Source organism: Lentinus tigrinus (assembly GCF_003813185.1).
Source record: "Lentinus tigrinus ALCF2SS1-7 unplaced genomic scaffold L226scaffold_10, whole genome shotgun sequence".
NCBI classification, from domain to species: Eukaryota; Fungi; Basidiomycota; class Agaricomycetes; order Polyporales; family Polyporaceae; genus Lentinus; species Lentinus tigrinus.
This window is the reverse complement of record NW_027137919.1, coordinates 398,203-426,102: the sequence shown is the minus strand read 5'-3', so window position 1 is coordinate 426,102 and position 27,900 is coordinate 398,203. Positions and strand designations below refer to the sequence as shown.

General features: G+C 57.2%; 11 protein-coding genes and 1 non-coding gene across 12 annotated transcripts; 7 read left to right on the top strand and 5 right to left on the bottom strand.

Annotated features, from left to right (window-relative positions):
* Window positions 1-16: 16 nt before the first annotated feature.
* L226DRAFT_485696 (FAD/NAD(P)-binding domain-containing protein) lies at window positions 17-2,103 on the bottom strand. The gene is made up of 3 exons (XM_067677124.1): window positions 1,692-2,103; window positions 1,419-1,593; window positions 17-1,367 (listed from the first exon to the last, which is right to left on the bottom strand). Exons 1-3 carry the CDS (start codon window positions 1,708-1,710, stop codon window positions 92-94), a joined length of 1,470 nt encoding a protein of 489 aa, XP_067536073.1. The 5' UTR covers window positions 1,711-2,103; the 3' UTR covers window positions 17-91.
* A 926-nt stretch (window positions 2,104-3,029) lies between these two features.
* Window positions 3,030-4,177, top strand: L226DRAFT_46310 (uncharacterized protein). The gene has a single exon (XM_067675766.1). It carries the CDS (start codon window positions 3,256-3,258, stop codon window positions 4,078-4,080), a length of 825 nt encoding a protein of 274 aa, XP_067536072.1. The 5' UTR covers window positions 3,030-3,255; the 3' UTR covers window positions 4,081-4,177.
* Window positions 4,178-7,732: 3,555 nt separating this feature from the next.
* Window positions 7,733-8,698, bottom strand: L226DRAFT_46290 (uncharacterized protein). The gene is made up of 3 exons (XM_067675747.1): window positions 8,579-8,698; window positions 7,849-8,514; window positions 7,733-7,783 (listed from the first exon to the last, which is right to left on the bottom strand). Exons 1-2 carry the CDS (start codon window positions 8,582-8,584, stop codon window positions 7,909-7,911), a joined length of 612 nt encoding a protein of 203 aa, XP_067536071.1. The 5' UTR covers window positions 8,585-8,698; the 3' UTR covers window positions 7,733-7,783; window positions 7,849-7,908.
* On the bottom strand, window positions 8,344-9,903 carry L226DRAFT_46284 (uncharacterized protein). The gene is made up of 3 exons (XM_067675745.1): window positions 9,027-9,903; window positions 8,579-8,966; window positions 8,344-8,514 (listed from the first exon to the last, which is right to left on the bottom strand). Exons 1-2 carry the CDS (start codon window positions 9,889-9,891, stop codon window positions 8,593-8,595), a joined length of 1,239 nt encoding a protein of 412 aa, XP_067536070.1. The 5' UTR covers window positions 9,892-9,903; the 3' UTR covers window positions 8,344-8,514; window positions 8,579-8,592.
* Window positions 9,904-10,583: 680 nt separating this feature from the next.
* On the top strand, window positions 10,584-12,712 carry L226DRAFT_552632 (kinase-like protein). Its single transcript, XM_067682877.1, has 8 exons — window positions 10,584-10,607; window positions 10,658-11,203; window positions 11,258-11,631; window positions 11,686-11,901; window positions 11,960-11,997; window positions 12,020-12,076; window positions 12,129-12,291; window positions 12,351-12,712. Exons 2-8 carry the CDS (start codon window positions 10,788-10,790, stop codon window positions 12,554-12,556), a joined length of 1,470 nt encoding a protein of 489 aa, XP_067536069.1. The 5' UTR covers window positions 10,584-10,607; window positions 10,658-10,787; the 3' UTR covers window positions 12,557-12,712.
* Window positions 12,713-12,855: 143 nt separating this feature from the next.
* On the top strand, window positions 12,856-13,750 carry L226DRAFT_534406 (uncharacterized protein). The gene is made up of 3 exons (XM_067680666.1): window positions 12,856-12,966; window positions 13,026-13,210; window positions 13,271-13,750. Exons 1-3 carry the CDS (start codon window positions 12,865-12,867, stop codon window positions 13,680-13,682), a joined length of 699 nt encoding a protein of 232 aa, XP_067536068.1. The 5' UTR covers window positions 12,856-12,864; the 3' UTR covers window positions 13,683-13,750.
* Window positions 13,751-13,838: 88 nt separating this feature from the next.
* Window positions 13,839-14,757, top strand: L226DRAFT_534405 (actin depolymerizing protein). The gene is made up of 4 exons (XM_067680665.1): window positions 13,839-13,982; window positions 14,052-14,110; window positions 14,201-14,398; window positions 14,489-14,757. The coding sequence occupies exons 1-4, from the start codon at window positions 13,949-13,951 to the stop codon at window positions 14,750-14,752; spliced, it is 555 nt and encodes a 184-aa protein (XP_067536067.1). The 5' UTR covers window positions 13,839-13,948; the 3' UTR covers window positions 14,753-14,757.
* Window positions 14,758-14,829: 72 nt separating this feature from the next.
* L226DRAFT_462295 (Sec20-domain-containing protein) lies at window positions 14,830-16,110 on the bottom strand (the record flags this gene model as incomplete). Its single annotated transcript, XM_067675713.1, has 5 exons — window positions 14,830-15,353; window positions 15,407-15,516; window positions 15,567-15,698; window positions 15,764-15,855; window positions 15,922-16,110. The coding sequence occupies 5 exons, from the start codon at window positions 16,108-16,110 to the stop codon at window positions 14,830-14,832; spliced, it is 1,047 nt and encodes a 348-aa protein (XP_067536066.1).
* Window positions 16,111-16,259: 149 nt separating this feature from the next.
* Window positions 16,260-17,232, top strand: L226DRAFT_552629 (uncharacterized protein). Its single transcript, XM_067682876.1, has 2 exons — window positions 16,260-17,073; window positions 17,136-17,232. Exon 1 carries the CDS (start codon window positions 16,346-16,348, stop codon window positions 16,997-16,999), a length of 654 nt encoding a protein of 217 aa, XP_067536065.1. The 5' UTR covers window positions 16,260-16,345; the 3' UTR covers window positions 17,000-17,073; window positions 17,136-17,232.
* Window positions 17,233-18,032: 800 nt separating this feature from the next.
* L226DRAFT_534401 (DUF221-domain-containing protein) lies at window positions 18,033-22,200 on the bottom strand. Its single transcript, XM_067680664.1, has 6 exons — window positions 21,789-22,200; window positions 21,566-21,724; window positions 19,952-21,186; window positions 19,649-19,896; window positions 19,275-19,590; window positions 18,033-19,218 (listed from the first exon to the last, which is right to left on the bottom strand). Coding segments are annotated over exons 1-6 (2,859 nt in total). The 5' UTR covers window positions 21,791-22,200; the 3' UTR covers window positions 18,033-18,319.
* Window positions 22,201-22,877: 677 nt separating this feature from the next.
* Window positions 22,878-22,956, top strand: L226DRAFT_t114. Its single transcript has one exon. It is a non-coding gene; the product is annotated as a tRNA-Met (tRNA).
* Window positions 22,957-24,561: 1,605 nt separating this feature from the next.
* On the top strand, window positions 24,562-27,530 carry L226DRAFT_534399 (cytochrome P450). Its single transcript, XM_067680663.1, has 13 exons — window positions 24,562-24,894; window positions 25,036-25,180; window positions 25,273-25,605; window positions 25,703-25,915; window positions 25,990-26,152; window positions 26,218-26,252; window positions 26,324-26,434; window positions 26,501-26,538; window positions 26,595-26,628; window positions 26,700-26,832; window positions 26,932-27,043; window positions 27,106-27,252; window positions 27,331-27,530. Exons 1-13 carry the CDS (start codon window positions 24,803-24,805, stop codon window positions 27,365-27,367), a joined length of 1,593 nt encoding a protein of 530 aa, XP_067536063.1. The 5' UTR covers window positions 24,562-24,802; the 3' UTR covers window positions 27,368-27,530.
* The last annotated feature ends 370 nt before the right edge of the window (window positions 27,531-27,900 follow it).

The following is a 27,900-nucleotide window of genomic DNA, read 5'->3' as shown; positions in this document are numbered from 1 at the left end:
ACTCACTGTCAGAGATGGCGCTCGAAACTTCATGAATATAGCTTTGATGGTAGCAAGTATATTATCTACAGTTGGTCGATAAGTAGTCGATTCATGTGGATGCGTCCCCATCCGTCCTAGTGCGTCGTAAAACCTTCCACATGAATTGGGCCCACTCTTCAAAGGGTTCACTGCCAGCACCGACGTCGCGCGACCATGCGTCGGACTCCCCGGCGCGCTCTAGCTCTCTCCACTGCTCTCGTAGGAAGTCCTTCTGTCTGAAAAGATCGCGCTCCCACTGCGGGATCCGGTAGGAGTCCCCGATGAACTCGTACAGCTCATCCCGGTAGTCGAACATCTCGTCGAATCCGAATCGGAACCATGCGTCCGCAATTGCAACCTCGTCGTCTCCATTCTCGCTCCGGAACTGCTCGTACCGTTTTCGGAGTGCTTCCGCTTCCCGGTCGAGATCGAGGACTCCAGGGTCTGCAAAGGCCTTGAGCGCCGCCTGCGCCTGCACTTCTGCGAGAGGGAAAGGCGCAACACGGAGCGGAAGCCCGAGGAACGCGATGCTGGTTGGAGGATACGACTTCACGAGAGGAAAGATGTGCTTTGCTAGTGGGAAGATGTGGTACGTCGAGTTGTACAGGGCTTGGGGGATTGGCGGCACTCGTGGCGGGAGTCCGGAGACGACCTCCGGCTCCGAGAGGAAGTGGAAGTGGAACTGGTACCCGGTCGCGAGGATGACGGTGTCCACTCCGGATTCGGTAGTCCCATCTTCGTACAACAGCTTTCCTTCCTCCGGATCCAGATATTCAGCGACGCGACCGCGAATCTTGAGCCTCCCGTCGTCTTCGTCCTCAGGGGTGGCGCCTGTGATCGAGTGGACGACTCCAGTGGCGAACGGGCGAGTGTCTGCGACCACGTCTTGTCCGCTGTACCCGCCACCAACAATGAGGATCTTGCCGCTGTAATCTTGCGGACGACGGTACCACGCCGTGTGCGTGACCTTGCCCTTAGCTCGCCACGCTGCAAGGCCTTTAGTGTCCGGGATACGCGGTACACGGAAGTGTCCGTTGGCGACGACAACGAAGTCGAATGGGAGAGTCTCGTCGCCCGAAGCGCTCTGAATGGAGACGTTCCACCTCGACGACGACGAATCCCAGTGAACAGCGGTCACAGCGGTGCATAGGCGGATGTGCTGGTTGAGGTCGAAGTGCGCAGCATAGTCCTCGATGTACTTCAGGATGGTAGTGGCTGGCGGATAGAGCGGCGTGGCGGGTGGGAAGGGGTACGACATGTAGCACATGAGCGGGTGAGGGGTGTTCGCCGTGAGCGAGTCGTACAGTGCCGTCAAAGGCGGATCACCCTCAGGAGGAGCGGGTACCCTGCGAGCAGAACATCAGCGAACAGCTTGGGGAGCTACCAAGACTTCCTACCATATGCCTCCGATCCTTTCGCGGGACTCGAACGCGGTGACCTCCCAGAGTCCCTCTTTGAACTGAGGGGAATCCTTGATAACCTTGAGTGCCCCTAGGCCGACGGGACCGACACCGATGACGCAGATACGCTTCGATTCGGCGTCACGTACAAGGTTAGACTGTTGTTGTTGGCCTGGAAAAGTTTGATCAGCAGTCTGGTAGCACGATGCAAGGACGATCGATCGAGATTTGTATGTTCGACCTGCGGTCACTGTGCGAAGAAGTACTCACTGGATGATGACGATCCCATCGCGGCGTGTGTGTCCTCCAAAACGAGGGCAATGTCGATCTGTAGGGGTCAAGAACATGCACTTATAAAGCACGCTAGAAAAAGTCTAGATGGCCCTCCGCCTGTACGCCAGTTGCCGGAGCATTGACGCCATCCGGACGCCATCGCACGAGGGTGAGAACACGAGAAGAGGTCACCCTCCGCCACCGGAAAAGCCTTCCGTAGATGTTGAAGATGGCACAAATATGGTCTTATCGCTTTCAAGGTGTCTACCTGTTGAGTCCAGCCTCAGACCGGTGCCTGCGAACGGTGACTTGAATGATATTTTCGACCGTCTGAGATGTTATCACCACAGTACCAGACTCGGCAGAACTTGAGAGCGAAACACAGGAACATGAGTAAGTTTTGAAAGTTAAACTTCAGGCAAGTGTAGTTCTCAGCAAGTCGTCGTTGGTTGCAAGTACTTAAGCTTGGTTGGCTCCCCGGGTTGGCTCCCGCCGGCATTCGCCGAAGTGATGGCATCCCGACTTTCGCGGATGGAGCGGTACTCGTCGCTCGTCCGAACGGTCATCCCATCAAGCGTCGAACAAAAATTGAGCTTCAAGACTTCCGGAGCTGCAGAAAGAGCAGAGGCAATAATCTGGCCAAGGGCCGCTGCGACGGAGAGCGCTCATCCATGAAAACATGTAGAACAACGGTGCGTTGTTATCGGTCGTTGCGGGGGGCAAAACATACTGTACACTCCAACCTGTAGTCTAGCATTACTTGATGGATGTCTGACCTATCCTTTCTCCTGCGCTGCCCATCGTTACCCTCGGAGTCTCTTCAGCGGCATTGAAGCCCATTGCACGGAGCGAATTGTGCCCTGAAGGGCGTCAGACGCTACATCATCTTGCTTCGCCTCGAGCCAACGGAGGCTGTAGTCCGACACCATCCTTGGACTAGGATCCGAGGACAGCAGGGTGGACAAGGGCCGCCCATTTCTCTGTTAGCCTTGATGATAGAGGCTCCGGGGTCGCTCCATATGGCAAGAAGGTAGTCGAAGGCTGAGGCGCACAGCCGTGGACGAGAGGACTTGGAATGTGGCGCAACTTTCGAATATTCTCTCGCAACATGCCGCTCGTCCCATCAGCGTACGCGTCCCGTATTCGTGCGGGCCGTGCTTGGAGCAAGATCCGTCGGACGTTCCTGAGCTCGTACTCGTCCTAAGGCAGTGCCGCTCAATCCGAACGCGGTCGCAGTGGTCTTCTCGCTCGTCCTGGCGGAAAACGTGAGGAAGAGACAGGCCGCGTCATTTCAAGAAGTCAGGGACCCAGGGAGACATATAAGAACACGCCCTGCGATCCACCACAGCAGAGTCTATCCTCTACACTCTACCACACTCATCGCGTCGTCTCCACCACAACATCCCCACCGTCAAGTATCATGCCCGGCAAGATCAAACAGGCGATACTCCGCTACATACCAGCAGTAGTGAGCTGCATGTATCCGCATCATGATGACGAGCGTTGCTGATGGTGGTGGCGAAAGTATTTCGCGAACACACTCGGAAGACGGATTCCCGGCATGAAGAAAGCACAACGGCGACGATCCAGCAATCGCAGCGCTTCCGCTGCAAAGCCCGGGCACCGTACAGCGAAGAATCTGGCTCCAAGAGCACCCTCGAAGTCGGCCACATCGCGGACCTCCTCTCGAGCGTGGGTGAACGCTCCGTGGTCTCCCCAACGCCTGATCACGGCGTCAGAGTCGTCGCCTGCATGCACGCCGTCGACACCCTCTGGCAGCCGGCGCACCGCTAATATGGCTGCAATGCCAAGTCTTCCTCTAGTTATCCTTCCTTTCCCTATCGATGCGACGACTCCTGGAGGCAGCTATGCTATGACACCACCGAGGAGTCCTAGCGCGACCGCATTGCAGTGGTGGGTGCCGCTCGGGCCCGCGAACTCTCCGCAGAGTACACACTCCGGTACCGCGCCTGAGTTAGCCCCGGTCCCAGCCGCCGATTCCTCCCTATCCGCTGGATATACCGGAATCGGCTCTAGCTACGACAATTGGTATTCGGGGACGGAGGACGGGCTGGCAGCGTCATCTGCACATCTGCAGGAGCGTCGTTCTGGGCCGACAACGCCGTCAACTGAGTCCGTTGACGTAACCCGCGCCGCCGATGCGGTCCCGATGCAGCGCGAGACTCACATCAACGGTCAGGCGGCGTCTGGTGCTTGCTCTACCCTGTGGTCTCCCGTCGTGGAGGGGTGTTGGCGGACCGTAGAGGACGCTCAACATGCCTATGCCTGTATCAAGACACGCGGGCCAGCCACGGTGCATCGCGTGTTGCATACTCAAGACAACGAGATCCATGGGCACGACATTGCGTCTTCCGCCTATCTATAACTCATATCCGGGTAGACACAACAAAAGCGCACCTGCACGCTGATCGAAGTCGGCTCGTCGTCTTTCCATTCTTATATCACGTTATATGTGACCTCGAGTACCTGATGTTCAATGATATGTTAGTTATTATCAACCAGCGTAGACTTGCTATGAGTCACGCAAGATTCCGCTTATCTTAAGTAACTCATAGCAGGTCAGCGCTGTCTGCGAGATTGGGCCGATCCATAACCTACTATACAGAGATACCAGTAAGCTCCCATTAACGCACTCAGGATGGATGAGGAATAACGTACTGTGAGCAAGTGCGAGTCTGCAGATCGAGAATTCGGAAGTACATAGAGTTGCATTGCCGCCGTATGAGTCCCAGGTCGCATTCGCATCCGACCTTAACTGAGCGATTGGAAGATACTTGGCGTGGTGGTTTCGAGCTGAAAGCGAGTAACGAGAACTTGACGAGAGAGCAAGATGAAGTGTCAAGACAAAAGCAGGACCGAACAACTTCATCGATCTTGTGGCGGACTTCGACGCCGGCAATTGCCGTCTTCCGGCATCCTCAGCGGCCCGACTTTCTCGGATACAACTTCTCCACCTCCACCATCTACATCTACTTGACGATATTATATGACGACGTACCAAATCTGATTTGAGTGTTCCCGAAGTATAACTCATCCGTCCTTCAAGGTAAGCGGTACCACGCCGTGTGGTACTGGCTCCGAGTCCACGATGCTGGTACGGTGCACAAAGATCGAGAGCTAGAACTGAAGTAAATACATAAAAACAAGGCAGTGAAGACTCACAGGCTGTGTACTAGCATACACAACCTGATGACAACCGTAGGTGGAGGCCAGTGCGCTGAGCGTCAGCGCTTACAAAGAACTCATTGCAGAACAATACCTGTTGTCGACGACAACAACGCGTTGCTCGAAAAATCCAGCAGAGAGTGCACACGCCAGCAACAAAATACGGTTCTTTTTTCGACTGTCAGTGACCAACAGGCATTTGATCCGCCAAGTTCCCAGCTCGGACAACAATCTGCCCGTAACTCAGCACTGCCAGGCCACGATACGGAGCCTCGATGCCCAGAAGCAACTGCATCCTGTCGGGACGGCCGGCCTATCTCACTGTATAAGCATATGCGAGGATACGGAGGTCCACCCGCACCTTGGGCAGCGTGCAACCCAAATACACGGGATGGTGAGTCGGTCTCCTGGTTTTGATGTACCTCGCTACCGGATCTTCCTATGCCCCGACAAGTATGGCAAGTATGGCTCAAGAATTCAGCGCCACACCGTGACTTTCGAATATTTTCTCTACCAGCGAACACTTACGCGTCCTCTCCTCGTCATTAGAAGCGTCTCACGCTGCGCCACCCAGACTCCAGTGCCATTTGCGAATATTGCAACAGCCTCCTAGCTCATGCGCAAGAATCCTACACGGGACTGCGTCCTAGGCTATGCATGGGACACGCCGCGGTACGTCTGAGCTAGTTGCTGGGACGCTATGACATATATATTCTCTCTCTCCCCGCCCCAGACACGCAGAGTCATCGCCACCCTCAACCTCCTATCCGCTCACATTCAACGTTATCATCTACCTCGCTATGCCCAAGGTACTGTCAAAGACCTACACCCGCCCAGTGCCTCCTCGAGGGCCTCGCAACAAGCCCCATGGTTCCCTCCTCCGCGCCAACATATCTCCCGAGGTACGTCGCTCCACGTCCAGTATAGAAGCCTCATCTGACTTTCTCCTAGCATTTCGCCGAGTTTACTGGCATCAAGAGCAGGGTGGCGCGTCAGGCGATCAATAGGACGAAGTTGGCGTCGGAGGACGACAAGGGCAGCGACATGGCAACGGCAACGTCCTATGCAAGGTCTCCGTCTCCGACTTACCCATGCCCCTTGCCGATACGCCCGCCACCGTCATCCGGTGCTGTCCAGACGGGAGCGTCGACTCGGAGCGCCAAGGCGCCCTTGCCGTCAAGTCTGCTGCTAGGATCCCTCATCGCGACCGGACGCATCCCCGCCGGTCCCCCATACCTGGGAGATCCTGTGGCGCAAGCTGCTGAGTATATGCCCTTTGGCGTGCTCGAAGCTCCCGATCAACGTATCGCATTGCTGAACCCTGGGTCCGATATCAACACTCCATCCTGTATGCCCGTGGTGCAGGACTCTTTCATGTTGCACGAGCATGCAGCATTCCGGAATCAGCTGATGCCGGCTGCGTCGGACCCTTTATACAATCAGTACGCGGCAGCTGAGGGGTATGCCGACTATCAGCACGCATCACAACGGTACGCGGGTGCCAGTTTGCCTGCACGTCGGACAAGCTGTCGTACACCTGCCCATCTCAGGAGCGAGTCTCACTCTCATGCTATTGGATACGCCCCGTCGGGTGCCGCCATAACTCCGAGGCAGCAGCTCTACGAGCGCACAGCCTTTCCCTCCAACACGAAGCGTTCTCGTGCCCTGCAAGTTCAGTCGTTTACGCGCGCGCAGCTCGGATCGGAGTACGTTCTCGCCGAACCTTGGCAAGCCATGACTTCCGGCTTGTGGCGGCAAGGTCGTTTCAAGTACCGTGGTACAAAGACGCGGAGGACCTCTGCCGAGCTGTATGCAATGCTGAGTAGAGAGGCGACGATATCGAAGTATATAATCTCATCGACAATCTGGTATCCTGTACGAGCAAGCACCTTGGTCAACGCTCCCTGGAAACAAACCCAAGCTCATACTAACTCCCTCCTTCACGTAATCACACCAATCGGACCCAGTCTCATTAACATTTGAAGCTACCAGTGTCAGGCTCACGCCATTAAACGAGCATCCTAATAACATCTCATTAATACTCTGAATTTGACGCATAAATTTGGATAGTACGCAACGCTATGAGCCTGAGATTGATGGTAACAAACTCAAGCCTTCATAGCACACCGCACTAGTGCCCGCTTTTGTCAGCCAACCTCGTGCGCACTTGAGCACAAGCTTTCGGGGCCGAATATCACGTAAATGAGCCTTGTCGAACAAAGCGAGTACGGCGCAATGAGCGCAGGTTGGAGGTGTGTTGGAGGAGGAGGGTTGGAATCGCTCGATGATCGATCCTGCGTGACGGCAATTGCCGTCTGCACATTGCTCAGCGCCTCCGCCGTGCTCGATCTCTGGAGGACGTGACTGCCCGTACCATGATGGAGGCAAACACGCGAGCAGCCGTACACGTAGGATGTGTAAGATACTAGAAATGCAAAGAGCTAATTCAGAAGCTCCGCAGGAATAGCCGAGCTTTTGCGCAAATGTGTCCGACGATGTTCCAAACAATTTCGACTTGACTTGAAACTCAATCTACAGCTGCGACCAAACAGCCTACATGCTCCGTGTGATCTACCAAGCCATAGGACGCATGTCCGTGCGTTTCTACACGTAGCAGATATCATAAAGGAGCCCTCGCTGACGAAGACCGCGAACCTCGAGCTCCCGCATAGCTTCGTGGGCACCAATCCAATACTCTGCTTCGCGCGGTCTGTGTTTCTCCCGAGAGCCATGTCTCCGTGATTAGCGAGGGGAGGCGGAAACCCAGCATCGTGACGGTAGGAGGCGCCTGGTGTGAGGATGGAATGAGTGCGGCAAACGTGTTCGGATCGTGTCTCGCTAGACTTCGCAGGGCGGAAGACAACAACAGGGAGTTGATCCGCTCGAGAGGAACATGTTGAGAGCTGGGGATAGATGACAGTCCATGTGTAAGTCATGAAATGTCAGTCGTACAGAGACAGTCACGTACCGCTATACGGGTTGATCCAACACTCACGCCGTTCCATGCCTTGAGTCGGTATCACAGCCACTAAGCCCCCTTGAGGTTCGGTGGCGCACCTCGAGGATACTGCGCGAGAGTGTCGAATACTGGAGAACGTCGCCGGGACCCCCGGGACCGCATGTTCGGAGCACCGGTACTTGAGGACCGACCGATGAAACAGGTCGTCAAGATTGAATGAAGCGTCCGCAACGAGCCTTGCAAGAACACCGATGCGTAGTGTACCGCTTTGAGCAAGGATGCGCGGATGAAGTCGAATACGGAGGTTGCTCGGTCCCATGACCCTAGGACACCATCGGAAGTTCGCTGAGACGGTGAACTCGTGCCATCGGTGTGCGCAACAGATGGCAAGGTCGTCCTACTTGAGAGATGCACTGTATATCGATGAGCTGTGTGGCATGCATGGAAAGTGATGTTGGGTACGAAGTCCTGCGAAAGTCGAGGCCATCGTCGACTAGCTTGGAGGCGTTTGCGTGGAGTGGTTGGGAAGGAATGGTGCGATGAAAAGGATGAGGCATGATGGGCCTCGACATAGTGTTGGTGGGTGGGCGGGTGGCAGGAAGGTGTTCGCGGAGCGTAGGACACTAGGCATATAGGGGAGAACGAGAAGTCATAAATAATAGCTTGTATGAGCCCCTATAACAGATAGGTGAATGATCTCAGTAGGGAACGGACAACGAGACATGCCCACTCAACATACCACCATGCTACCTATCACTTCATCGTCAGCAGGCCACGACCGTGAAGACTCTTGAGGGCGCGCTGAGCAGAGTCCTTACACTTGGACCAGGCGAGTGGCGTGCAACGAATCCCAATGTTCAACTCGCATTCTTGCAAATGAGGGAACCGGGTCGGACTGAGGACCTTATCCAAGTCGTGGACCTTGTAGATAGTCCGATTTCCTATTGTCGTCGGCTTGGGTAGATTATCAGCTATGATGATAACCTTCCGGAGAGTCGTAGAAGCCTGCTGGAGAATGCCGACGACCGGTTCGCTTAAAGGCCGCGTCCGGGTCTTGCAAAAGTACATCGGGAGCGTGATGGACTCGAGCTTCTTGCACGCTGAGATGTCGAGCAGCTGCGAATTCCCTGCGCGGTAATGGGACAGTTTTCAGATGCATCGTCTCCGCATATACGCAACTACCTTACCTTCAAGTGGATTGACCCAGTGGTCGCGGTCCTTCGGCATCGCCCACTCCGGAGGGTTGTTGCGGATGGTTAACGTGGTGATGTTCCCCCCTGCGCGGGTCAGGAGCTTCCCCAGGGCGGAGATAGTTTCCTTTGAATCAACTTGTACCGAAAGCTCTTGAAGTGAGTCGCTCTTCAGGCTCACGGAGAACGCTTGAAGTGCCGAAGCAGTGTATGCGGGGCTTGATGACCTTCTGAGCCAAAGTCGTTGGACGTCAACAAGTCGACTGAGAAATCGGGGTTCAGAAGATTCGTCTAGGTCAAACTCATCTAGCGCGGGATCTTTGACCTGTTCGAGGGTGAACAGAGAAAGCACGCTGAGGACACCCGTCAGCGAGCTCTGCGGATGGCAATGCCCCCTCAATGAAAAGGTGGATAAGGGGAAGGGTCCAACCGCAGGCTGCACGTTCGCAGCGGTCGGCTTGGTATAGTGGAATGATTGCAAAATAAGAGAATCGAGTTTCGGCAAGAGCTCCACGATGCTGGCGAGCAGCGCGACATCGATAGTGGTCATCGGGGTGTACCGAGACCGGGGGCCTGGATCGTATTTCGTTGAACCGGCCAACTTGAGTGAGACTACCGTCTTCGCAACTCGAGGGTAGGTACGCAAGAAATCCAGCAACGGGTCGAATGTTTCGATGCCTGGTAGAAAAAGGTGTCGGAAGTCGAGATGCTCGAGGGCGACTGCGCGCACGAGACGGCAAGTGAACGAACACGATCGCAAAGACCGTTCGTGTTTCCATTGCCATTCCTGGTCATAATCGAAGTGTGCGAGGATCAAATGCAAAACCTCCACGGGAAGGTCTGTGAGCGTGGGGTATCCCATCAGCGGGAACGGGTCTCGACGAGATGATGGTGGTTGCAGGGAACGGGTCGGGCGTCTGTATCTCGAACCAGTGATGGCCGAGCGCTCGCAACAGCAGATCTAGTCAAAGCGAACTAGTCACTCATACCACCATCAGCATCGTCAGAGGTAACTCATGAGTTACAACTGATAAAGCAAAGTCATTCAGATCTCTATTGATGGTCAAAGGACTGCTCAGCCTTCCGAGGCAGATTAGCTGTGAGGGGAATCGGAGTACTCGCAGTACACCAGCACTGTTGGCCGGAGACTCGCGATGCATCAGACGATATATCATAGTTCAAGACATACTTGTGCCGGTCTTGTGCGGTCGTGGGTTTACCAACTAACCCGAGACTCGGACGGATACCTGATTACGCTTCGGGTCGAGCTTCCACGCGAGAGGAAGAGGGATCCGATCGATGTAGGCCGCCTTCAATTCTAGCAGATGAATGTGCTGTATGATATTGGCCAAGTCTGAAATGGGCAGACGAAGGAGAAGAGATCAAGCTACAATATCCCGTCTAGCACTGGCAGCTGGGAGGGAAGAGGCCGGCCCGACTTTCTCGGATAGGCCGCACCGCCACCGTTCCCTGCCTAAATCTCGAACTTTTTTCACGTTGAACTACCACGCCGTTCAGTTCATTAGACACGAACATCGACAACCTCCCGTGTCCCCGTACAGTGCTAAATAAACCAAAGTTAGAGTTCTTTTGGCTGGCTGATCAACAAACACTGATATGGATACCAGCACACGTCACTGTGGGGCAGCGCAGCAACCTCGGGTCTCTGCATGCTCAGGCTGGACCTGGACCATATATTCCAACTCGTCGTGCAGCCGCTTGCCCTTTGATACCCGGTAGCCAGCTCTACTTCCCGTGATGTCTCTCGGACGACTACTATCCACCGCACCAGGTCGGCTCACGCGTGCTAGCGTATTGAAGAACCCGCTTCGTCCTCGAATCCCACATCCAATGGTTCCCGCACTACTATCCACCCATGGCGTCTCAGTATCTTACACCCCTCTCGAGTACTCTAGACGAGCCATGTCGACGAATGACGCTCATGCCGACAGACAAGGGCCCACAATATACTGCAAGAACGACCCTTCGCACCCATTCGAATTCACCTGCGACGAGGAGCCCCACATGCTGGGAATGCAGCACGGCGGTCCGATAGGCTATATACCCCTACAGCTTGGCCAAGTGTTCGAAGACCTCGAGGGCGGTCAGTACGAGATCGTCCGCAAGCTTGGCTGGGCGACCAACTCCAGCGTCTGGCTGGCCAAACACAAGCGGTATGCCTCCCGCTCTCCGGCCTGACCTTCCTTCGGCTCATCATTCTTGTACAGCGGGCTCGACGAGCGATACGTTGCGGTCAAGATCCTCACCGTGAATTACACCCGCGGTATCGAGTCCGGCGAGTTCTTCGAGCTCGAAGTCTGGCGTCGCTTCCGCGAGGTGCACTACAAGTCCAAGGCCAAGCCTGAGGCGTCCGTGCATCCCGGGCTCAAGCACTGCGTCGTGCCGCAGACGGTGTTCACCGCTGAGAGCCCGCACGGGACGCACTTGTGCTTCGTGACCGAGCCGTTCGGGTCGACGCTCGACGAGCTGCAGGTCGGCCAGCCCGGATTTACGTTCCCGCTCCACGTCGTCAAGCGCGCGGTTAGGCAGACGCTGCTTGCGCTCGACTTCTTGCACACGGAACTTGATCTTGTTCATGCAGGTGCGTTTTCCTTGTGTACTCGGAGAGACGGGAACTTAACTTGCATCGGAGCAGACGTCAAGGCCGGCAACCTGCTCATGCATTTGGATACCCGTACGGAAAATATCGAACGATACCTCCGCGGCCACCCTTCCGAAACATACCCGCCGCGATCCGCGCCCGAGCTGTGGTCTGGCCCTATCATCACCGTTAAGTCGCAGCCCCTGCCCAACATGGGGCTCAAGCCTTCTCTCGACAACCTAAATGTCTCCCTCGGAGACTTCGGGGGCGGTACGTAGCGAGACTCACCGAAAGGGCGGAAAACTAACTGACGACATTGTTCGTGCAGCGGTTCCGCTGAACAGAATCTCACCTGATATCAAGATCGTCACTCCTACGGCCTCCGGAGCTGTTACTGGACCATGCGTGGTCGACCCCAATCGACATCTGGGCTGTCGGTTGCACGGTGCGCATCTTTGTTCCTGTTGACCATGTGCGTAGCTGACGTGATGCTGCAGGTATTCGAGTGCCTCACGGGAGCGTCGTTGTTCCAAGTCGAGCGGACGCCCAACCTCGATGAGACCGACGTCCACCTGGGCCGCATGGTCGAGCACCTCGGCCCCTTCCCTGCTGCGTTCCTCAAGAAATGCAGCAAACATGCGGACTACTTCGACGACTCCGGTGCGTAATCATTCTACTGAGTCCGAGCTGGCCTGTAATTGACATGAGGGGAATACCAGGTATGCCGCTACGCGTCCCGGAGCCGCTTGGAACAGGCCCGCTGGAGAGTTGGTTCGGGAACTTCTTGCACGTCCGGGAGAACTTGTCCGACGAGGACGTCAGGGCGACCTGTGCGTTCATGCGCAGGTGTCTAGCGATAGACCCTGCCGAAAGAGCTACCGCAGCCGAGCTGCTGCAGGACGGGTGGTTCGAGGAATCTCGTTGACTCAGTAGTGGCGACGACGATTGGTCGTTTATTCTCATCGCGATTCCCGTGTGGCCACGACCCGGCTCGCAGCAAGACGTGTGGCCTCAAGAGGTAGGACTGAACCAGGAAGCCAACAGATATGGCACATGCCTCGGCGGGAAGCCAGGCTGCGGGTGTGCTGCAGCACCACCCTACGTCGTCTGGCCTTCCAAAGAGATTGATATTCTTAGTTCGCAGCATAATATACATGACCCTGTCAGCTCTGTGTCTGTTATAAAGTCCAAGGACTCTGGATCGAATGCTTTGTCTTCCATTCTCACCCAGTCATGACTATCTTGTCCCAACAATCCCAAAATCGCTTCCAAGGGAAAGGATTAGACACTGTCGTCCGAGACACGACATTCTACTCTGATCACGTAGTCTTTCAGGTGCGAAGATCTCGATCATCATGCCCCCAATGCGTTGCTGAAGAATCGGCATGGAACAGGTTGAGAAACGACTCTTCAAAGTACCCCGACGCAGGTTCGAGGAGGAATCAGATATCTTCAGGGATATGTTCGCCCTCCCTGCTTCTGGGAACAACATCGAAGGCACCTCTGATGAATGTCCGCTCCTGCTGGAGGGCATAGCGGAGTGTGACTTCCGCGCGCTCCTGCATGCGATGTTCACACCGTGAGTGCTCAAATGGTTCTGAGTCGGTCTCCACCCTGCATGGACTGACAGGTTTGACAGTCAGTACCGCCTCTCAGGCGAGGAGTCTAAGAATCTGACCTCCGACGGGTGGACATCTGTACTCAAGTTGGCGACAATGTGGAACTTCACCGCCCTCCGGGCTATCGCAATCGACAACCTGACGATCCTGCTGCGAACAGACCCCGTGCAGTGGATCAGCCTCGCCCGCACGTACGACGTGCGCGAATGGCTCATGCCTGCCCTGCTTGCGCTCGCGCGGCGCAGTCAGCCGCTGCAGCTGCACGAAGCCGAGGTGCTAGGGATCGCGACGGTGGTCAAAATGGCGGAGGTCCGGGAGAACTACTACCAACGCTTCACTGGCGTTGGGCTGAACCTTGGCGCCCATGTGGACCTTGAAGCTGAGATCAAGCGGGTGTTTCGAGAGGAGGTATCTTCTGATAGTATGTCGTGATGATACTATGTAGTGTTGTGGGCGAGGATAGAGGAGGGTTATAATGAGAACTTGCAATGACGACCAACTTGCCGGCCGACCACAGCGCCCGGAAGATGCCGAAGCAGGCGGGATGGGCGGGTCGATAAGTAACTACAGCGTACACTGCCAACTTCACAACCTGTTCACGACCGCCTCGTCCTTCTCGACTCTCCCGTTCTTCCTCTCCTTTTCTCCCCGTCTCCCCATCTCCATTTCTCCTTCTCTGACTTCCTCCTGCGCACACCATGGCCGACCTCTCCGATCCGAAGATCGACGAAGGTAAGACCGCTCGGAGGCAATGGCATGCACACGCTCCGTGACAGACCGCCGATCGCTCCATTCGCCCAGCATACCAGGACGTCCGCTCGGACAAGTCGGACACGAACTGGCTTCTGCTCGACTACGAGGTGCGCTCTTTACTTGCTACTCGCATGCTGCCTTTTTCACCAGCACTAACGGGCGCGAACGGACACGCAACGCACGCACGCGACACGCAGTCTGATCGCTCGGACAAGCTGAAGCTGACGGCGACCGGATCGGGAGGGCTGACCGAGCTGCGCGACCAGCTCGACGATGGCAAGGCATCGTACGCGTACGTGCGCGTGCAGTACGCGAATGACAAGGAGTCCAAGCGCGAGAAGTTCATCCTGGTCGTCTGGATCGGCCCCAATTGCAAGGTCATGCGAAAAGCGAAGGTACGTCTATCCTTCCAGACTCCACCTATCCTCTACTTGATACTCTTTCGGGCGGGACTGATGCTGAGCACGGCCGCGTTATGCCTACAGATCTCCGTACACGCCGCGGACGTGAAGAACGTATTGCGCGTGTTCTCGATAGAGGTCCCCGCCAGGGAGAAGGATGACCTCAAGGAGGAACCGATCATCATCAAGCTACGCAAGGTGAGCACCCCAGCACATCTCGCACGCTCGCGTCGTGGTAACACGCCGTCCTGTGTAGGCGGGAGGCGCCAGCTACGACGGCGTTTAGGGCATACCACATATCGTCGCGTCGCTATCATCTTGTCGCTGCAGTCACTTATCGTTGTATGAATGTTTTCTGGGATTCGAATGACGGTGTGGGGATGGTATGAGTGGAATAAGTTAAGAGGTGCGTACATCTGTCGATTCTACAGCTCATCGCGTGCGCCAGTTGGTGCACCAGCTTCCGATGCACTGGATGTAGTGCTGGGATCCTCGCTGGGTGAAGTTTCGGACACCACGCTCGATAGGACTTCCGAGATGGTGGATGATCCTAGGTCGGAGCTGATTGGGATGTCGGTGGAGGAGGAGGAAGTGACCGAACTTGCAAGCGACACAGCAACTGTCGACACGGTTGCCGCCACCGTCGATGCGATACTGCTCGCGGAGAACGATACCTGCCCCTTCTCCATTGCGAGCAGGGCCTCATCTCCACTGAAGTTTGGTACGAATCGTGTCCACCATAGCGCGATACGAAGCCCACGATCGACCAGGCGCTGCTTTAGGATGAAGAGCACTACGAGAACGAAGAAGATAAGGGCGGCGAAGATGAGCATGCGGTCGAGCCAGTCAGACTTCTCGAGCGCGGTGATGAGATGTTTCGAAGTGGTCATGAAGGAATCGAGGACGTCGTGCGTGGTGGATGTGGACTTCAAGTTGGCCGTGGATGACTCTACAAGCACAATGAGCCGGAAGGAGGTGCGCGAGGAGGGTATGAGTGCGTACCAAGGAGTTGTGTAGACAGGACTGAGCGTTCGAGCTCGCCCTGCATTAAACCTATCGTCCGATGCAGGGCTTCCGTTACATCGTTGTTCGCTTTCATCAGAGCGTCCTCCCTATATAATATTGAGACATGTCCGACGAACACAAAGAGAAACGCACGCACGTCACTTTCTCGTTCAACGTCTGTTTCTCCTGTACCACAGACGAACGCAGGAGCTCCTCCCGACGAGACGTCTGCTGTGCGTCGATGGCGCGTTTCGACGCCAGAACGGCCGCACGCATCTCCTTGCGCAATCTACCCCGCCACGCACCCAGCATCTTCAGTCGACACATAATGCATACAGACCACTGAGAACGTACCTTGTCAACGTCGCCTTGAACTCATCCACGACCTGTCTCAGCTCCCTCCGCGCGCGCTCCGTGCGCTGGTCCTCCACTGCAACGTCAAGGCTCTACTCAGATCGGTCTCGGTCTCGCCCTCCCCTCTTCTCCAGCCAGCAAATAAAGCGCATGCGTACCTCGAGCTGCCGCGCGAACACATCGAGGTCATCCCGCACCTCCGCCGCGTACTGTTGCTGCAGTGCGAGTGGGCCCGTGCAAGAGCGCAGCCGGGGGAGCTGGAAGTCGTTGAGGTCTTTCTGGCGCCGCTCGAGCGAGGCAATCGTGTTGGCCGTTTCTTCGTCGAGGGCGGAGGGGAGAGGCGGCATGGTGGGACGTGGAGGTGGTGGTACAACTTCAAGGCAGAGCGGGTGCAGCCAGCGCGCGGTGACGCGCTGCCGCATGCTGTCCCTCGGCAAACGCCGAGCTGCTTTTGGGCCTGGCAGACTGGCAAGCTCAGCGTTCACCGTGTACCACCCTCATCGTCTTCTTCCTCCTCCTCCCTTTTCTCAATTTGAACGACGCATAGAAATCAAAACGCGATACTATACCCCTCGATAGATCATGCTCGCGACGACGCTCCGCTCCGTATTCCCCCAGAAGTCGCCCGCGAGGCACACGCTCATAAACCTCTACACAACCGTGGCCGAGCTCACACGCACCCACTGGAAAACCGGCGCACACCCAGCACCAAAATCTCTCGACCCAGAGGAGGAAGACGACGACGAAGACTGGCCAGCCCCGCAGAAAGAGATGCACCCGTCACTCGAAGCTGAGCTCGCACACGCAGAAGAAGACGGGGCATCGTCACGGCCGCTCCCGCACCGTCCGTTCCCCAAGACGGCCGAGCTGGGCCCGACACCGCAGGAGTACCGCGCGCACCGCGAGACGATGAAGAAGAAGTTCCCGGAGGGGTGGGCGCCGCCGCGCAAGCTGTCGCGCGAGGCGATGGTCGCGATGCGGCACCTGCACCAGGTCGACCCCGCGGCGTTCTCCACGCCCCTCCTCGCGGACAAGTTCCACATCAGCAAGGAGGCGGTGCGGCGCATCTTGAAGAGCAAGTGGGAGCCGACGAGAGAGCAGAAGGCGAGGATGGCGGCGAGGGAGAAGGAGGCAAGGATGGCGTGGAAGGCGGGCAAGAGGGCGGAGGAGAAGCGGCAGTACGAACGGGATCAGAGGCGGGAGGAGCGGGAGGAGGATGGGTTGAGCTTGACGTGAGCATAGTGCTTGGACTGGACGGTATGGACGTGCGGATACGTGTGCTATTCTACCCATAATGCATAATCCTTAAGGTGCGCTCATTGTCCTCATCCCTACATTGCGTTCCGTCCATCTTACGCGTCGGAGTAAACAGGTCGTGTAGTACACTGCTATCCGCTAGGAAAGCCAGACGTGAACTTATTACCCTATTCCACCAGTGGCTGTGGGTGGTTAAACCCCATCATTGCGGCTGAATCATCAGCGTTCGCGATATTTTCCAAGATTCTGACCAGCTTTGTGTCGTGCGCCGTCAGGAATCCGCGTCTATGCACACTGACGCGTTAAGGTTACTCGGATTTTATTAGACCCACGCTGTGGCGTAGGTAGGCCATCCCATATACCAGCAAGGCTAACGGTATTCCCAGATGGCTATCGAGCTCTTGCAGTCGAGTCTCGACATAGCGGAGGCCGCTTCCGCTTCCCCCGGCTCTGCAAGCACCTCGTTCCTATGTTCCAAACCTATCCCACAGGAACAAAGACGAAGCACCGTGAACGTGTGTAAGAAAGAAAGACAAAACGCAGCTCTCTTATCGCCTGTCGACCGTCGAAGAAGAAGTAGCCTAGGTACGGGAATACCTTCCGTCCTACTCCGCTTCGAAAAGAGAAGGTGAACATTCGTAAGCACCGTCTGAAGGCAAGTTGGCCATGGCTGCAGGCCAAGGGCGACACGAAACAAGCAAGGGCAAGGGCAGCGACTCTCAGGGAGCCTGAGTTCCTCCCGGGTACATCATCCAGGAGAAGACGCCAAGCGTGACGCAGTGAGGCGGCGGAGATACTGTACACACCTGCATTAGAGATAGGAAGCGAGACCACGGTCCACCTGTGGTGCATACATCCATCCCGCCAGCCGCTACCGCTACCAGAGTCCAACGACTCTCGAGTCGAGTGCTCGTGGACCAACAGGCGATCGGTGTGCCTAATACTATCATACTTACCGCTTGATCATATCGAGAATTCCATATGCTCGCTCTTTCGAGTGTTATGATGATGGATCCGGAGCCCTCACAAGCACCGACACGAGCTCGGAGCGACCACAAAGTGGCATTAAAAAGAAGCAAGGCTACAAGTACATGGGTAGCAGCGTGTACGTTGTCCGTATCAAGCACCGAACATTGAACGTCGAACAACAGCAGCAAGCAATGCGAAGCACCGTACATACACATAGAAACAGCAACACTGGTAACTGCACGCAGGGCAGGGGAGACGTGTACGTGTATACGCAAGCAAGACCACAACCCCCTCAACAGTATTCGTCTTCACCCCCTCACAACTCACAACTCACTCCCGCCGCTCCTCATCCGGCGGCGGGCCCGAAATATCCACATGCCCCTTCGCATCCATCACCGCATCCTGCGTCGACACATCCACCCCCGCCTCCCTACACGCCCGCTCCTCCGCCTCCCCCAGCCCGAGCGGGTCCCGCGGCAGCCACACGACCGGCTGCGCCTCCACGCTCGCCGGGTGGTAAAAGTCCTTCGGCCCCGCCTCCTCGTCGACGCCGCGCAGCGAGCTCGGGCTCTCGCTCTCCCTCGGGCTGCTCGGCTGGCTCGACTCGCCCGCGCCCGCCTCGACGTCCACGTCCACGTCCTCGACCTCGGCGGCCTTGGCCTTCCCGTCGAGCGACTCGGCCGTGCCCGCGCGCTCGCGCTTCCGCGCCGCCTTCTCTTCGTTCGGGCGCTCGGTGCCCGTCGCGGTCGCGGTCGCATTCGCGTTCGCCTGCACGCGCTCCTCCGCCTTGAGGTCCTTGACCGACGCCTGGTCGTCGAGCTCCTGCGCGGCCGCCGCGACGTTGCTATCCTCCTTCCCGCGGCCGTGCGTCGCGTCCGCAAGCGTGAGCGGCAGGAACTGGATGAGCGGCCCGTACGAGTTGTTGATGATGAGGTGGAAGAACGCCGTGAACGCGATGAGCACGATCATGAGCGCGCCCTCGGGGATCGCGCTTGCCTTGTCGTTCTCGTCGCGCGCGAGGAAGAAGAGCGCGGCGAGGCAGATCTGCTGGATGTACAGCCCGACGAAGATGTGCTGGATCGCCTTCGGGAAGTACCGCCCCCCGGTCTCCGTCGCCGGGTCCGTCTCGAGTTGCCACATGAACAGGTACTTCCACAGCTGGTAGAAGAGGAAGAACATCGCGACGGAGAGGCCGTTGATGATGGGCGAGATGATGCTGTATGCGAGCGCTGCGAAGACGATGAGCAACGTGCAGGACCGCCGATTCAGAATATGAGATACTCACTGATGACGACGATGAGCGTGATGCCGGGGAAGAGCGTGCCCCACGACACCGAGCGCATGGTATACTTGATCGCATAAATGGATCGAGGGGTAGAGCCGAGGATGAACAGCTTGACATAGTACAAGACAAGCGGGACGGCCTGGAGGAAGCCCGACGCTGTACCGGAGAGACCCTGAAGAATCACATACGTGAGGAAGAACGTCGAGGCCTTGGGCAGGTTCTGAGCGAGGAGGGAGGGGATAGAACCGGGGTTGTTGACGAGATCGGGAAGAGCGGCGATGATACCGGACGAGAGCGTCACGACCAAGAACGAGTTCTATGAAACACTGGTTAGTATTATCATTCTTCAGTCACGGCATATAGGCAACACTTACGATGACCTGGAATATGAAGTACCGAGTCATCAAGCTCAACTCGATCGCCGACCGTTGCGTCATACCCTCAAAGCGGGCAAGAAGGCGCAGGACGATCGGGAGCAGCAGCATGAGGATCGCGAGCAACGCGGGGGGAAGGATACCGGAGATGATGCCGACGATGACCGGGGGAAGGTCGCACAGCCATGCGAGCCAGCTGTACGTCGCGCAAAGCGAGTGCACGTTCGACACCACACCGATGAATGCAACTGTAAACGTTTCATGTCAGCTACGAGGTAAAACATGGACGCAAGCAATACACACCAGGAATCGCCCAGACGATGACCAGACCAATCGTGATACCCCAGGAGATGGCGCTCCTGGCACGGGCCTCGTACGGGTTCATGTTCATGTTGCCCCATATGACATCATTCGGAGCGACACCGACACCCTTTGCCTGCATGCGGTAAGGCATATGGTGTGTAAGGACTTGTGCAGCCATATGCGCGGCAATCTGTTGATTGAAGAGGACGAAGGCCGAGTTGAGAGGAGGGTACGTCTGCGACGAGGCGGAATCAGCCTTGAGCGCATCGGGGTGGTTCGTCTGGGGCTCCGGGAGATTGGACGAGTTCGCGACGTCGCGGGCGAGAGTGCGACGAGCCTGCTTCAACGCGTCATTCGTCTCCTTGATCTCCTGGCGTGCCCACTCGATGGAGTCCACCTTCTTGCCCATGAGCGGCAGACCGAACGGCAGGAAGCCGAATGGCGGAAGACGGTGCGTGGGCCGCTTCTTCTTGGGGACGAGCTTCTCAGCGAGCGAAACGTCACCCTGCTCGACGTCGGTGATGCTGGGATCCGTGAGCGGGCGGCCATCGGTGTTAGTGGTGTCGACGGATCCACGCTTGGTCTTCTTCGCCTTCTTCGCCTCGGCCTTAAGCTTCTTATTGTGGAGTTTGACGGCTGTGTTGATGAGGCTGGTCTCAGCAGACTCGAGCTTCTTCGCGGCCTTCTGGCGGCGATCATAGAGGTCGGGCATCTCCTTCAAGTCACGGTTCAGCCAGACCTTGGCGACACCGCCGGGAAGGTGGGAGAACAGGGTGGTGAGAGCGGATTCTGTGAGGTAACGGCGCGGGACACCGGTGATGAGAACGGTGCTGGCCTGCGGGGACGAGGAGTTCTTGGGCTCGATGAGCCACCGCTGGCGGGTTGTGACGAAGTGCTTCATCTCGTAGCGGATATTCCACCAGATCCAGATGGTGAAGAGCCAGGCGAGGATGATGTGGGCGGCATAGCGGCCCTGCTTGTCGGGGGCGACGTTGCCGAAGATGAAGCGGTCGAGGCCATTGTGCTCGCCGACGGTGGTGCCAACGGAGGTGACTGGGAGGAGGACAAGCCAGGAGATGAGCCAGATGGGAAGGAGTATGCGGACGATCATGCGGAGGAAGCGGACGTAGAAGTACGCGTCCATGCCGTTCTTGTCTCTGATCTCGCGGTAGTCGGACATGAAGACTGCGTATGGCCATAGTAGGATATTCTTTGTGAGCTCGGCCACGCGGCGGCTAGGGAAGAGGTTGGATTAGCAAACTTGCATGCAGATGAAACGCAACACGAAAGGTTTCGAAACACGGAACTGGTAACAATGCAGAGCAGCGGAGGAATAGGACTGCCAACTAGAGCCAAGGCACACGACGGTTGGAATCGCGCTCGCAGGTTCTCGGCTTCCCTGCTTGAACACAATGAGATAGCATACAGTCGTGCGACGAGGAGTCAACGGGGGGTCAACGCCGCCGTCCACTGCTCCGGCCGCCTCCCACGGTCGCGCCGTCGCGTTGCAGCCCCCCGACCGTCGCGCACGAGTCCTACCCAGCCGACCGCACCCATGCCCCTCCGTGGCCATCCGAGATGGTCTCCGCACACGAGGACAGACGAAACACACACCTCTTTGGGGGTATATACGTTCTTGGTTGGTAGATAGCGGGGAAGAAAGGACGGACGAGGGTGAAGACACCAAGCTCGATGCCGAAGACGGCCAAGTTGAAGACGAGGGCGGTGACGAAGGTGGAGGTCGAGGCCGAGGTGGCACTGGAGATGGAGGACCTGGGGACGGGGGGAGCTGCGGGTGAGCGATAAGACAAGACGGGGAGGGGGAAGATGGACGTACATGACTGGTCGTTAGAAGGAGAGCGTGGGTTGGGAGAGGTGGGGGGCCGTGGGGGACGGCGGGGGTATGAAGGTAAGGAAGGACGGCGGTGGGCGGAAGGAGAAGAATATGAAGGGAAAAAGCAAGAGTTGACGTCGGATGGGGCGAGCTGGCAGCCACTATCCACGATCGATCGACGCCGAGGCAAAGGTGTGCCTGCACCCAGGGAAATCTCCTCTCCCGACTCTCGCACTTTATGTCCCCCGCAATCCCGCTTCTCTTTTCGTGATCAACGCTGTGCGCCGGCTATCTCTCGTGCGCACTGATCTGCACGCTGCTCGTCCTCGTCGCGAACCGAGGGCTATGCTGGGTATACGACACGCACGACAAGCTCAGAGGCCGGAGTTGAGTATGACAGGACAGCCGCGCCAGAGAACAAGCAAAGCAATCGTGACGCCCTCACTCCACACTACGTCACCCGCCAGCCTCTTCTTGTCCCGAACCGGCAACTGCACCCGAACTCAATCACAACTACCGTCCATCTGCGCGCCATGTCATCATCTCCTCAGACGAACATTCGTTGCGTGGAGGATGCCCACGGTTGGCGGCTCTACTTTGGACGCCACACGATCATCCGGACGTGGCTGCGCAACCCAAGGAATGGTTTACTCCAGTTTAGGGCCCTCGCGTACACGGAAGCTGCAACACCCCGACCCCCAGTGCTGCTTCCAGTCCGCTGTGAACACAACCGAAGCCATCCCAGCATTGAACGGAAGAGCCGAGACCTAACCTCACTTCGAACCTGCCACTGCAAAGCCGTCATCAATGATATCGTTAGTCGCATTCATCTTAGCGTCGACCAACATCACTGGCCCATGAACTCAGATATCGATCTGAGCCCACCCTCTCGCCTCAACCGGAGGCCCGCACCGAGGGTTCTCGACGGGCAACAGAGCGTACAGCTTTGCACGATTACGGATCGCCAGTCAGTGCGCGACGTCATATCGTAAGCTGTGAGAACTGTCCAAGTAAATGTATTGGCGGCGGTTGGGTGGCCGCGCCGCAGCATGTCCGAAAGAGTGATATTTTTACCTACGCTTTTGCAGGCACAGCAACTTGACGCAGTGGAAGCGTGCAGGGCTCATACGATGAAACCCTGAAGTCCCTGGATCGAAACCAGGAGTTGCTATAAAAGTCGATCTAGGCTTCCTTTTTAATTCTGTTCTGTATCATATACTTCCAGCGTCCTTGTATTTTATTGTTTAGCTCACGCAAGGGACAGCTCAGTAGCTCTGGAGCAGACTCCAAGTAGAACTGCCGGTCCGCTGGCGCTTATCGACGATGATGACGCAGGGTGTCGGACGTCTCGTCTTCTTCCATTCATGGAAATCTGTAGTCAGTGCCCTTTGGTATGGACACCTTCTCCAAGCATGCAAATTGCAGCGCAAGTTACAGTGTTACGTGAGTACTCTATCCTTCCGTCCGTCACGGTCTCCTGTAAAGGACTTAGTGGTCCGACCTTCTGACCTCCTTCCATATATGCCATCTCCAGACGCAGCTTCTTGACGCGATGCTCGAGCAGACTGTCCTCTCTAGAGACCCTAAACGCGTGTCGCACCTTCGCGCCTGGCAGCACTAGTTGCATATACATATAGTCGCCGGCGTCCCTCCAGCCTGTCATTGTCAATGGATCGTGTTTGGCACCTCCCGCCCGGCGCCCACCCAGGTTCCACTGGCACATCGACAATGGACATCCCTCGGACGATTTCCTGCACTTTCTGGTGGGCTTGCGCACCCGACCACATCGCCAACAACTCGGAGGATCGGGCGTCATATACATACATACTGCAGCAGCTTCTTCTCCGAGTCCTATCTCCGGAACGGTCACCGAACCTCTCGAAGCTCTGGTAACTAGTACTGGTTCGACCTCAGCAGATACAACGTATGCATACACGTACATAGTCGCTCTGAGCGGCCATCGTGCTGCCAGTGTGAGAGTACAGGGTCCAGACGACAAGACTCGGAGGTCCGGTGTCTGGTGTCCTGAGGCTGCGGTGCCCTCGAGTGCCTCCCGACACCCGACACCCGCTTGTGCCACTCGTGACTTTAGTCACGGCTGCAGGACTCCGACGGTATCACTGTCAATTGACATGCCGTCGAACACGAACACCTGCATGCGTGAAGGAGCCACACCCGGCCTTCGTGCCCGAACGAGGACGCGCGGCTGCACTTCCACAACCTGAACCTGAACCTGAACCTGAACCTGAACTTGAACCTGGTATGGCTATGCTCGAGGGATTCCAGACTCCAGACTCCACTCTCCAGAGGCCTTTCGGACGAATCACGTCGCACGATCAGCGCGGACTCAGGCGTTTCCCACTGGGCTACATATTGCAATTGCCACTGCCAGGGGAAGCTGTGCCCGAGAATTAATTCTATAGTTGAACGTTGGAGCCGGTGAGTACGCCACATACTAACTGCTCGTCGCGCGTCCTATGTATGCTGATAGTCGCGTATTGAGTAGTACATAGGTAGGAGTAGGTAGGAGCAGTTCTCAGCCTACCGCCTAGGCCAAGTTGCCAAGCGTTCCTGAAACATCCCCGGCGAGGCTACTCGCTACTCGCAGCGCCTCCCCGGCTCGGAGTCCGCTGTGTGACCGCAGCGCGCCCCGAGCCTCAGAGCCTCACAGGACTACAGTAACGCTCGGGCAAACATGGGCGCGCGCACGCCAGATGCAGGACTGAGGAGACAGAACACCTCAGCACTGACTGTCACCAGTGTCACCTCCCGCGGGGCGCCCGTAAGTACTACGATCAGCACGCGCGAGGCTTGGGATCCGTGTCCCCCCGTCCCCGCTGCGCAACGCCCTCGACACCTATAAGATCGACGTCGGCATGAGAGAGCACCGGTGCTCCAACACCATTCAGTATTCAGTACTCAGCACTCAGTACTCAACTCTCAGCTGCCATCCCTGGTTACGGGTTACTCAACACTTCAGTATTTCAATAATCAATATTCCGAGTCAATAGCGCAACATGGGCCCCTACCTCCTCGCCCTCGCGATCATCGCGCTCTCCCTTGCCGCCCAGAAGATACTGACCTTCTGGCGTCTAACCAAAGCGATCAAGTGCGTACGTGAAGACCTCATGCATATGATAGACTCTTCTTCCACCTTCATTGACCTCGTGCATCTCGATCTCGTGCATCGTTCCTTCGGGCCTCCCTCGCTGATCAATGCATAATAACTAATATTGATTGTACACTGCAGTAACCACGCGGGCTTCCGGACGCTCTTCAGCGACCGCTTCGCCCTCTTCCACAGCCACATCCCCGGGATAACCCCGGGCTTCAACTTTTCCTTCACCAGCAAGCACGCCTACTTTGCGCAGGCCGGCTGGGACGTCCTCTCGTCCGTGAGTACCACCCTCACCACCCTCACACGCATACATATTCTTCCATTCTACTGGACTCGAAACTCACGAGGCTGACACTGTGTGTGACACAGGTCAACCTCTCCCGCCACCTAACGTACTACGTCGCCGACGCCGCGCTCGCGCGAGAAATCACCAGCGCGCGCGCGCGCTTCCCCAAGCCCGCGGACTTCTACGCCGTCCTCGCCGTCTTGGGGCCGAACATCCTCGTCGCGGAGGGCGACGCGTGGAGGCACCAACGCAGGGTCGTCGCGCCCGCGTTCTCGGAGCGCAACAACAGGCTCGTGTGGGACGAGACGGCGCGCATCGTAAGGGACTTGGTGGAGGATGTCTGGCGGCGCGGGCCCGGTGCGGGCAAGGACACCACCGCTGTGGATGTCGACCATGTTCTGGACGTCACTGTGCCGGTACGTTTCGTCGTGCCCTTGTGCATGAGATGTGCATGAGCTGTGCAGGCTGCCCCGGACGGACGGGCTGAAACACTTACACTTTAAGTTTTTGTAGCTGACGCTCTTCGTGATCGGCTCGGCGGGCTTCGGGCACCGGATGTCGTGGCAAGAGCGCGGGGTCGCCCCGCGCGGCCACTCGATGTCGTTCAAGGACGCGCTCGACGTCGTCGGGCACACGATCTTCTACAAGCTGCTCTTCCCGGACTGGGCGCTGCGCTGGGGCTCCCCGGGCATGCGGCGCTTCCACCGGGCGTACACCGAGATTCAGGTGAGCTTGCGAGGAGTGACACTTGTACCGGAGTTGGAGGTGCTGAGTAGTCCTGCCAACTTCTGGGCTGGCAGAGATATATGGTCGAGATGGTGGAGGCGCGAAGGAGGGGCCCTGGGGACTCGGAGGGTGAGGAAGTTGAACCTGAAGAGCGGCATGACTTGTTCAACAGCCTCTTGGATGCGAACGATGCCGAGGAGGAGGAGGCGGCGAAGCTGTCAGACAGCGCGCTCATGGGTGCGTATGTATCCTCGTCTCTCACCGGTGTACTGAGGTTGATACCGCCCACTCCTCACTCCTAGGCAACATCTTCATATTCCTGCTTGCAGGCTATGAGGTATCGTCGTACCGCTTCTGAGTCCTCGGAGGAGGTGCTGACGCCCTCGCCAATGACCATCCCATTTGCAGACAACAGCGCACTCGCTCGCGTATGCGTTGATCCTACTTGCGCTCCACCAGGACGAGCAGGAGCGGCTGTACCAGCATATCAAGACTGTCATCCCGGACGGGCGCACCCCAGTACGCCCGTGATCACTAGTGACTATAGTATTCGCTAGCTCAGGACACTGACGCTCCGGTTCGCAGACTTACGAGGACTTCACCTCGCTCACATACGCCATGGCGTAAGCACCACAGTGTATTTCCACTCCTTCGATCCTAACGCTGATGGCGCGCATAGCGTCTTCCATGAGACACTCCGCCTATTCCCTCCTGTAAGCTCGCTCATTTATCTGACGTTCTCATGGCCATTGACGAACTGCCGCGCGACGCCCCTACTCCCAAGATAATCGGGATCCCCAAGGTATCAGCAGAAGACACATCCTTCACCTTCTCGAACGCATCGGGGCAGAAGACCACCGTCCCCGTCCCGAAGGACTCCCGCATCGTCATCTGTACGCCTGCCCTGCATTACAACCGTAGGTACCTGGGTCATGCATCGAGTGGCGGACTCGAGCAGGCTGGGCCTGGCTCTGTGTCATGCCTTACCTGACCTGACGTTGACCTACTTCTGACAGCGCGGTACTGGGATGACCCGACGTCATTCAAGCCGGCGCGCTTCCTCGGGAACTGGCCGCGCGAGGCGTTCCTCCCATTCAGCGGGGGTCCCCGGGGGTGCATTGGGCGAGGGTGAGCAGTACTAAAACCTTCCCTACAAGCTTTTAGCTCGCAGAGCTGAGTGCACCTCACAGCTTTGCAGAGACCGAGGCCGTCGCGGCGCTCACGCTGCTCGTGTCGCAGTACAAGATCTCGGTCAAGGACGAGCCGCAGTTCGCGGGAGAGACGTTCGAGCAGCGCAAGGCGCGCGTGCTCAAGACGAACGTGAGGTTCACGACGTAGTGAGTGTAGCGCGTCTCGCTCTTGCGTGAGTTCTGCGACTTACCTCAGGAACATCTTCGTTCGTTCGCGGTGAATAGCCCCGAGCGCGCACCGCTGGTGTTCGAACGCCGGTGATACTGAGGATCGCCGACGTCTGCTTCCGGGCAGAGGATCGCGGGCGGCGTCGTGGAGGCAGGCCCGGATCTTTTCTGGACGATGTGTTTTCTCATGCAAGGCAAAACAAAACATATTGCACAGTTACTGAATACATGATGACCGGTGACCACCGCTCCCCGCTCTTGTCGTCATCGCAGAGATCAAGCGTTTACTTCTGGCGATTTTGTCGCATCGCGTGTGCTCAGAGGAGAGGCTAAGACAAGCCGGGACAAGTTGCCGGAGCCAGGAAGCTCGCGAAGTGCACGGCCCAGGCACCCCACATGCCTCTCAAACTTCCCGCGCACAGGCGCGAGAAGCTTGCTTTCGGGGTGCCCTGATGCGAGATGGTGCCCACGTCGCCCGCGATGGGGCAAGACTCTGCCAGCACTCTGGCTGCCCCGAGTACCCCGCAGCACTCGGGCGCGGGCTCGGAGATCCCTCCGCCCGCCGCGTGTATATTAAATCGAGCACACGCCAGTGGCAGCTACGCCAGTGTTCTCTCGCACGCGTCC

Coding starts and splice junctions, on each gene's coding strand:
- L226DRAFT_552629 (XM_067682876.1), top strand. CDS start 16,346: ATGCTCGCGACGACGCTCCGCTCCGTATTCCCCCAGAAGTCGCCCGCG.
- L226DRAFT_485696 (XM_067677124.1), bottom strand. Junction 1,368..1,418: donor GAAAGGATCGGAGGCATATG/GTAGGAAGTCTT, acceptor TTCTGCTCGCAG/GGTACCCGCTCCTCCTGAGG.
- L226DRAFT_534406 (XM_067680666.1), top strand. CDS start 12,865: ATGACTATCTTGTCCCAACAATCCCAAAATCGCTTCCAAGGGAAAGGA. Junction 12,967..13,025: donor CTGATCACGTAGTCTTTCAG/GTGCGAAGATCT, acceptor GGCATGGAACAG/GTTGAGAAACGACTCTTCAA. Junction 13,211..13,270: donor CTGCATGCGATGTTCACACC/GTGAGTGCTCAA, acceptor CAGGTTTGACAG/TCAGTACCGCCTCTCAGGCG.
- L226DRAFT_46310 (XM_067675766.1), top strand. CDS start 3,256: ATGAAGAAAGCACAACGGCGACGATCCAGCAATCGCAGCGCTTCCGCT.
- L226DRAFT_46284 (XM_067675745.1), bottom strand. CDS start 9,891: ATGGGATACCCCACGCTCACAGACCTTCCCGTGGAGGTTTTGCATTTG. Junction 8,967..9,026: donor CTGGGTCAATCCACTTGAAG/GTAAGGTAGTTG, acceptor ATTACCGCGCAG/GGAATTCGCAGCTGCTCGAC.
- L226DRAFT_534405 (XM_067680665.1), top strand. CDS start 13,949: ATGGCCGACCTCTCCGATCCGAAGATCGACGAAG. Junction 13,983..14,051: donor CGATCCGAAGATCGACGAAG/GTAAGACCGCTC, acceptor CCATTCGCCCAG/CATACCAGGACGTCCGCTCG. Junction 14,111..14,200: donor GGCTTCTGCTCGACTACGAG/GTGCGCTCTTTA, acceptor CGCGACACGCAG/TCTGATCGCTCGGACAAGCT.
- L226DRAFT_534401 (XM_067680664.1), bottom strand. Junction 21,187..21,565: donor ACGTATATACCCCCAAAGAG/GTGTGTGTTTCG, acceptor CCTCTTCCCTAG/CCGCCGCGTGGCCGAGCTCA. Junction 19,897..19,951: donor CATCGTCTGGGCGATTCCTG/GTGTGTATTGCT, acceptor AAACGTTTACAG/TTGCATTCATCGGTGTGGTG.
- L226DRAFT_552632 (XM_067682877.1), top strand. CDS start 10,788: ATGTCTCTCGGACGACTACTATCCACCGCACCAGGTCGGCTCACGCGT. Junction 11,632..11,685: donor ACTTGATCTTGTTCATGCAG/GTGCGTTTTCCT, acceptor GCATCGGAGCAG/ACGTCAAGGCCGGCAACCTG. Junction 12,292..12,350: donor GGACTACTTCGACGACTCCG/GTGCGTAATCAT, acceptor GGGGAATACCAG/GTATGCCGCTACGCGTCCCG.
- L226DRAFT_534399 (XM_067680663.1), top strand. CDS start 24,803: ATGGGCCCCTACCTCCTCGCCCTCGCGATCATCGCGCTCTCCCTTGCC. Junction 25,181..25,272: donor GCTGGGACGTCCTCTCGTCC/GTGAGTACCACC, acceptor TGTGTGACACAG/GTCAACCTCTCCCGCCACCT. Junction 26,833..26,931: donor GCCTGCCCTGCATTACAACC/GTAGGTACCTGG, acceptor TACTTCTGACAG/CGCGGTACTGGGATGACCCG.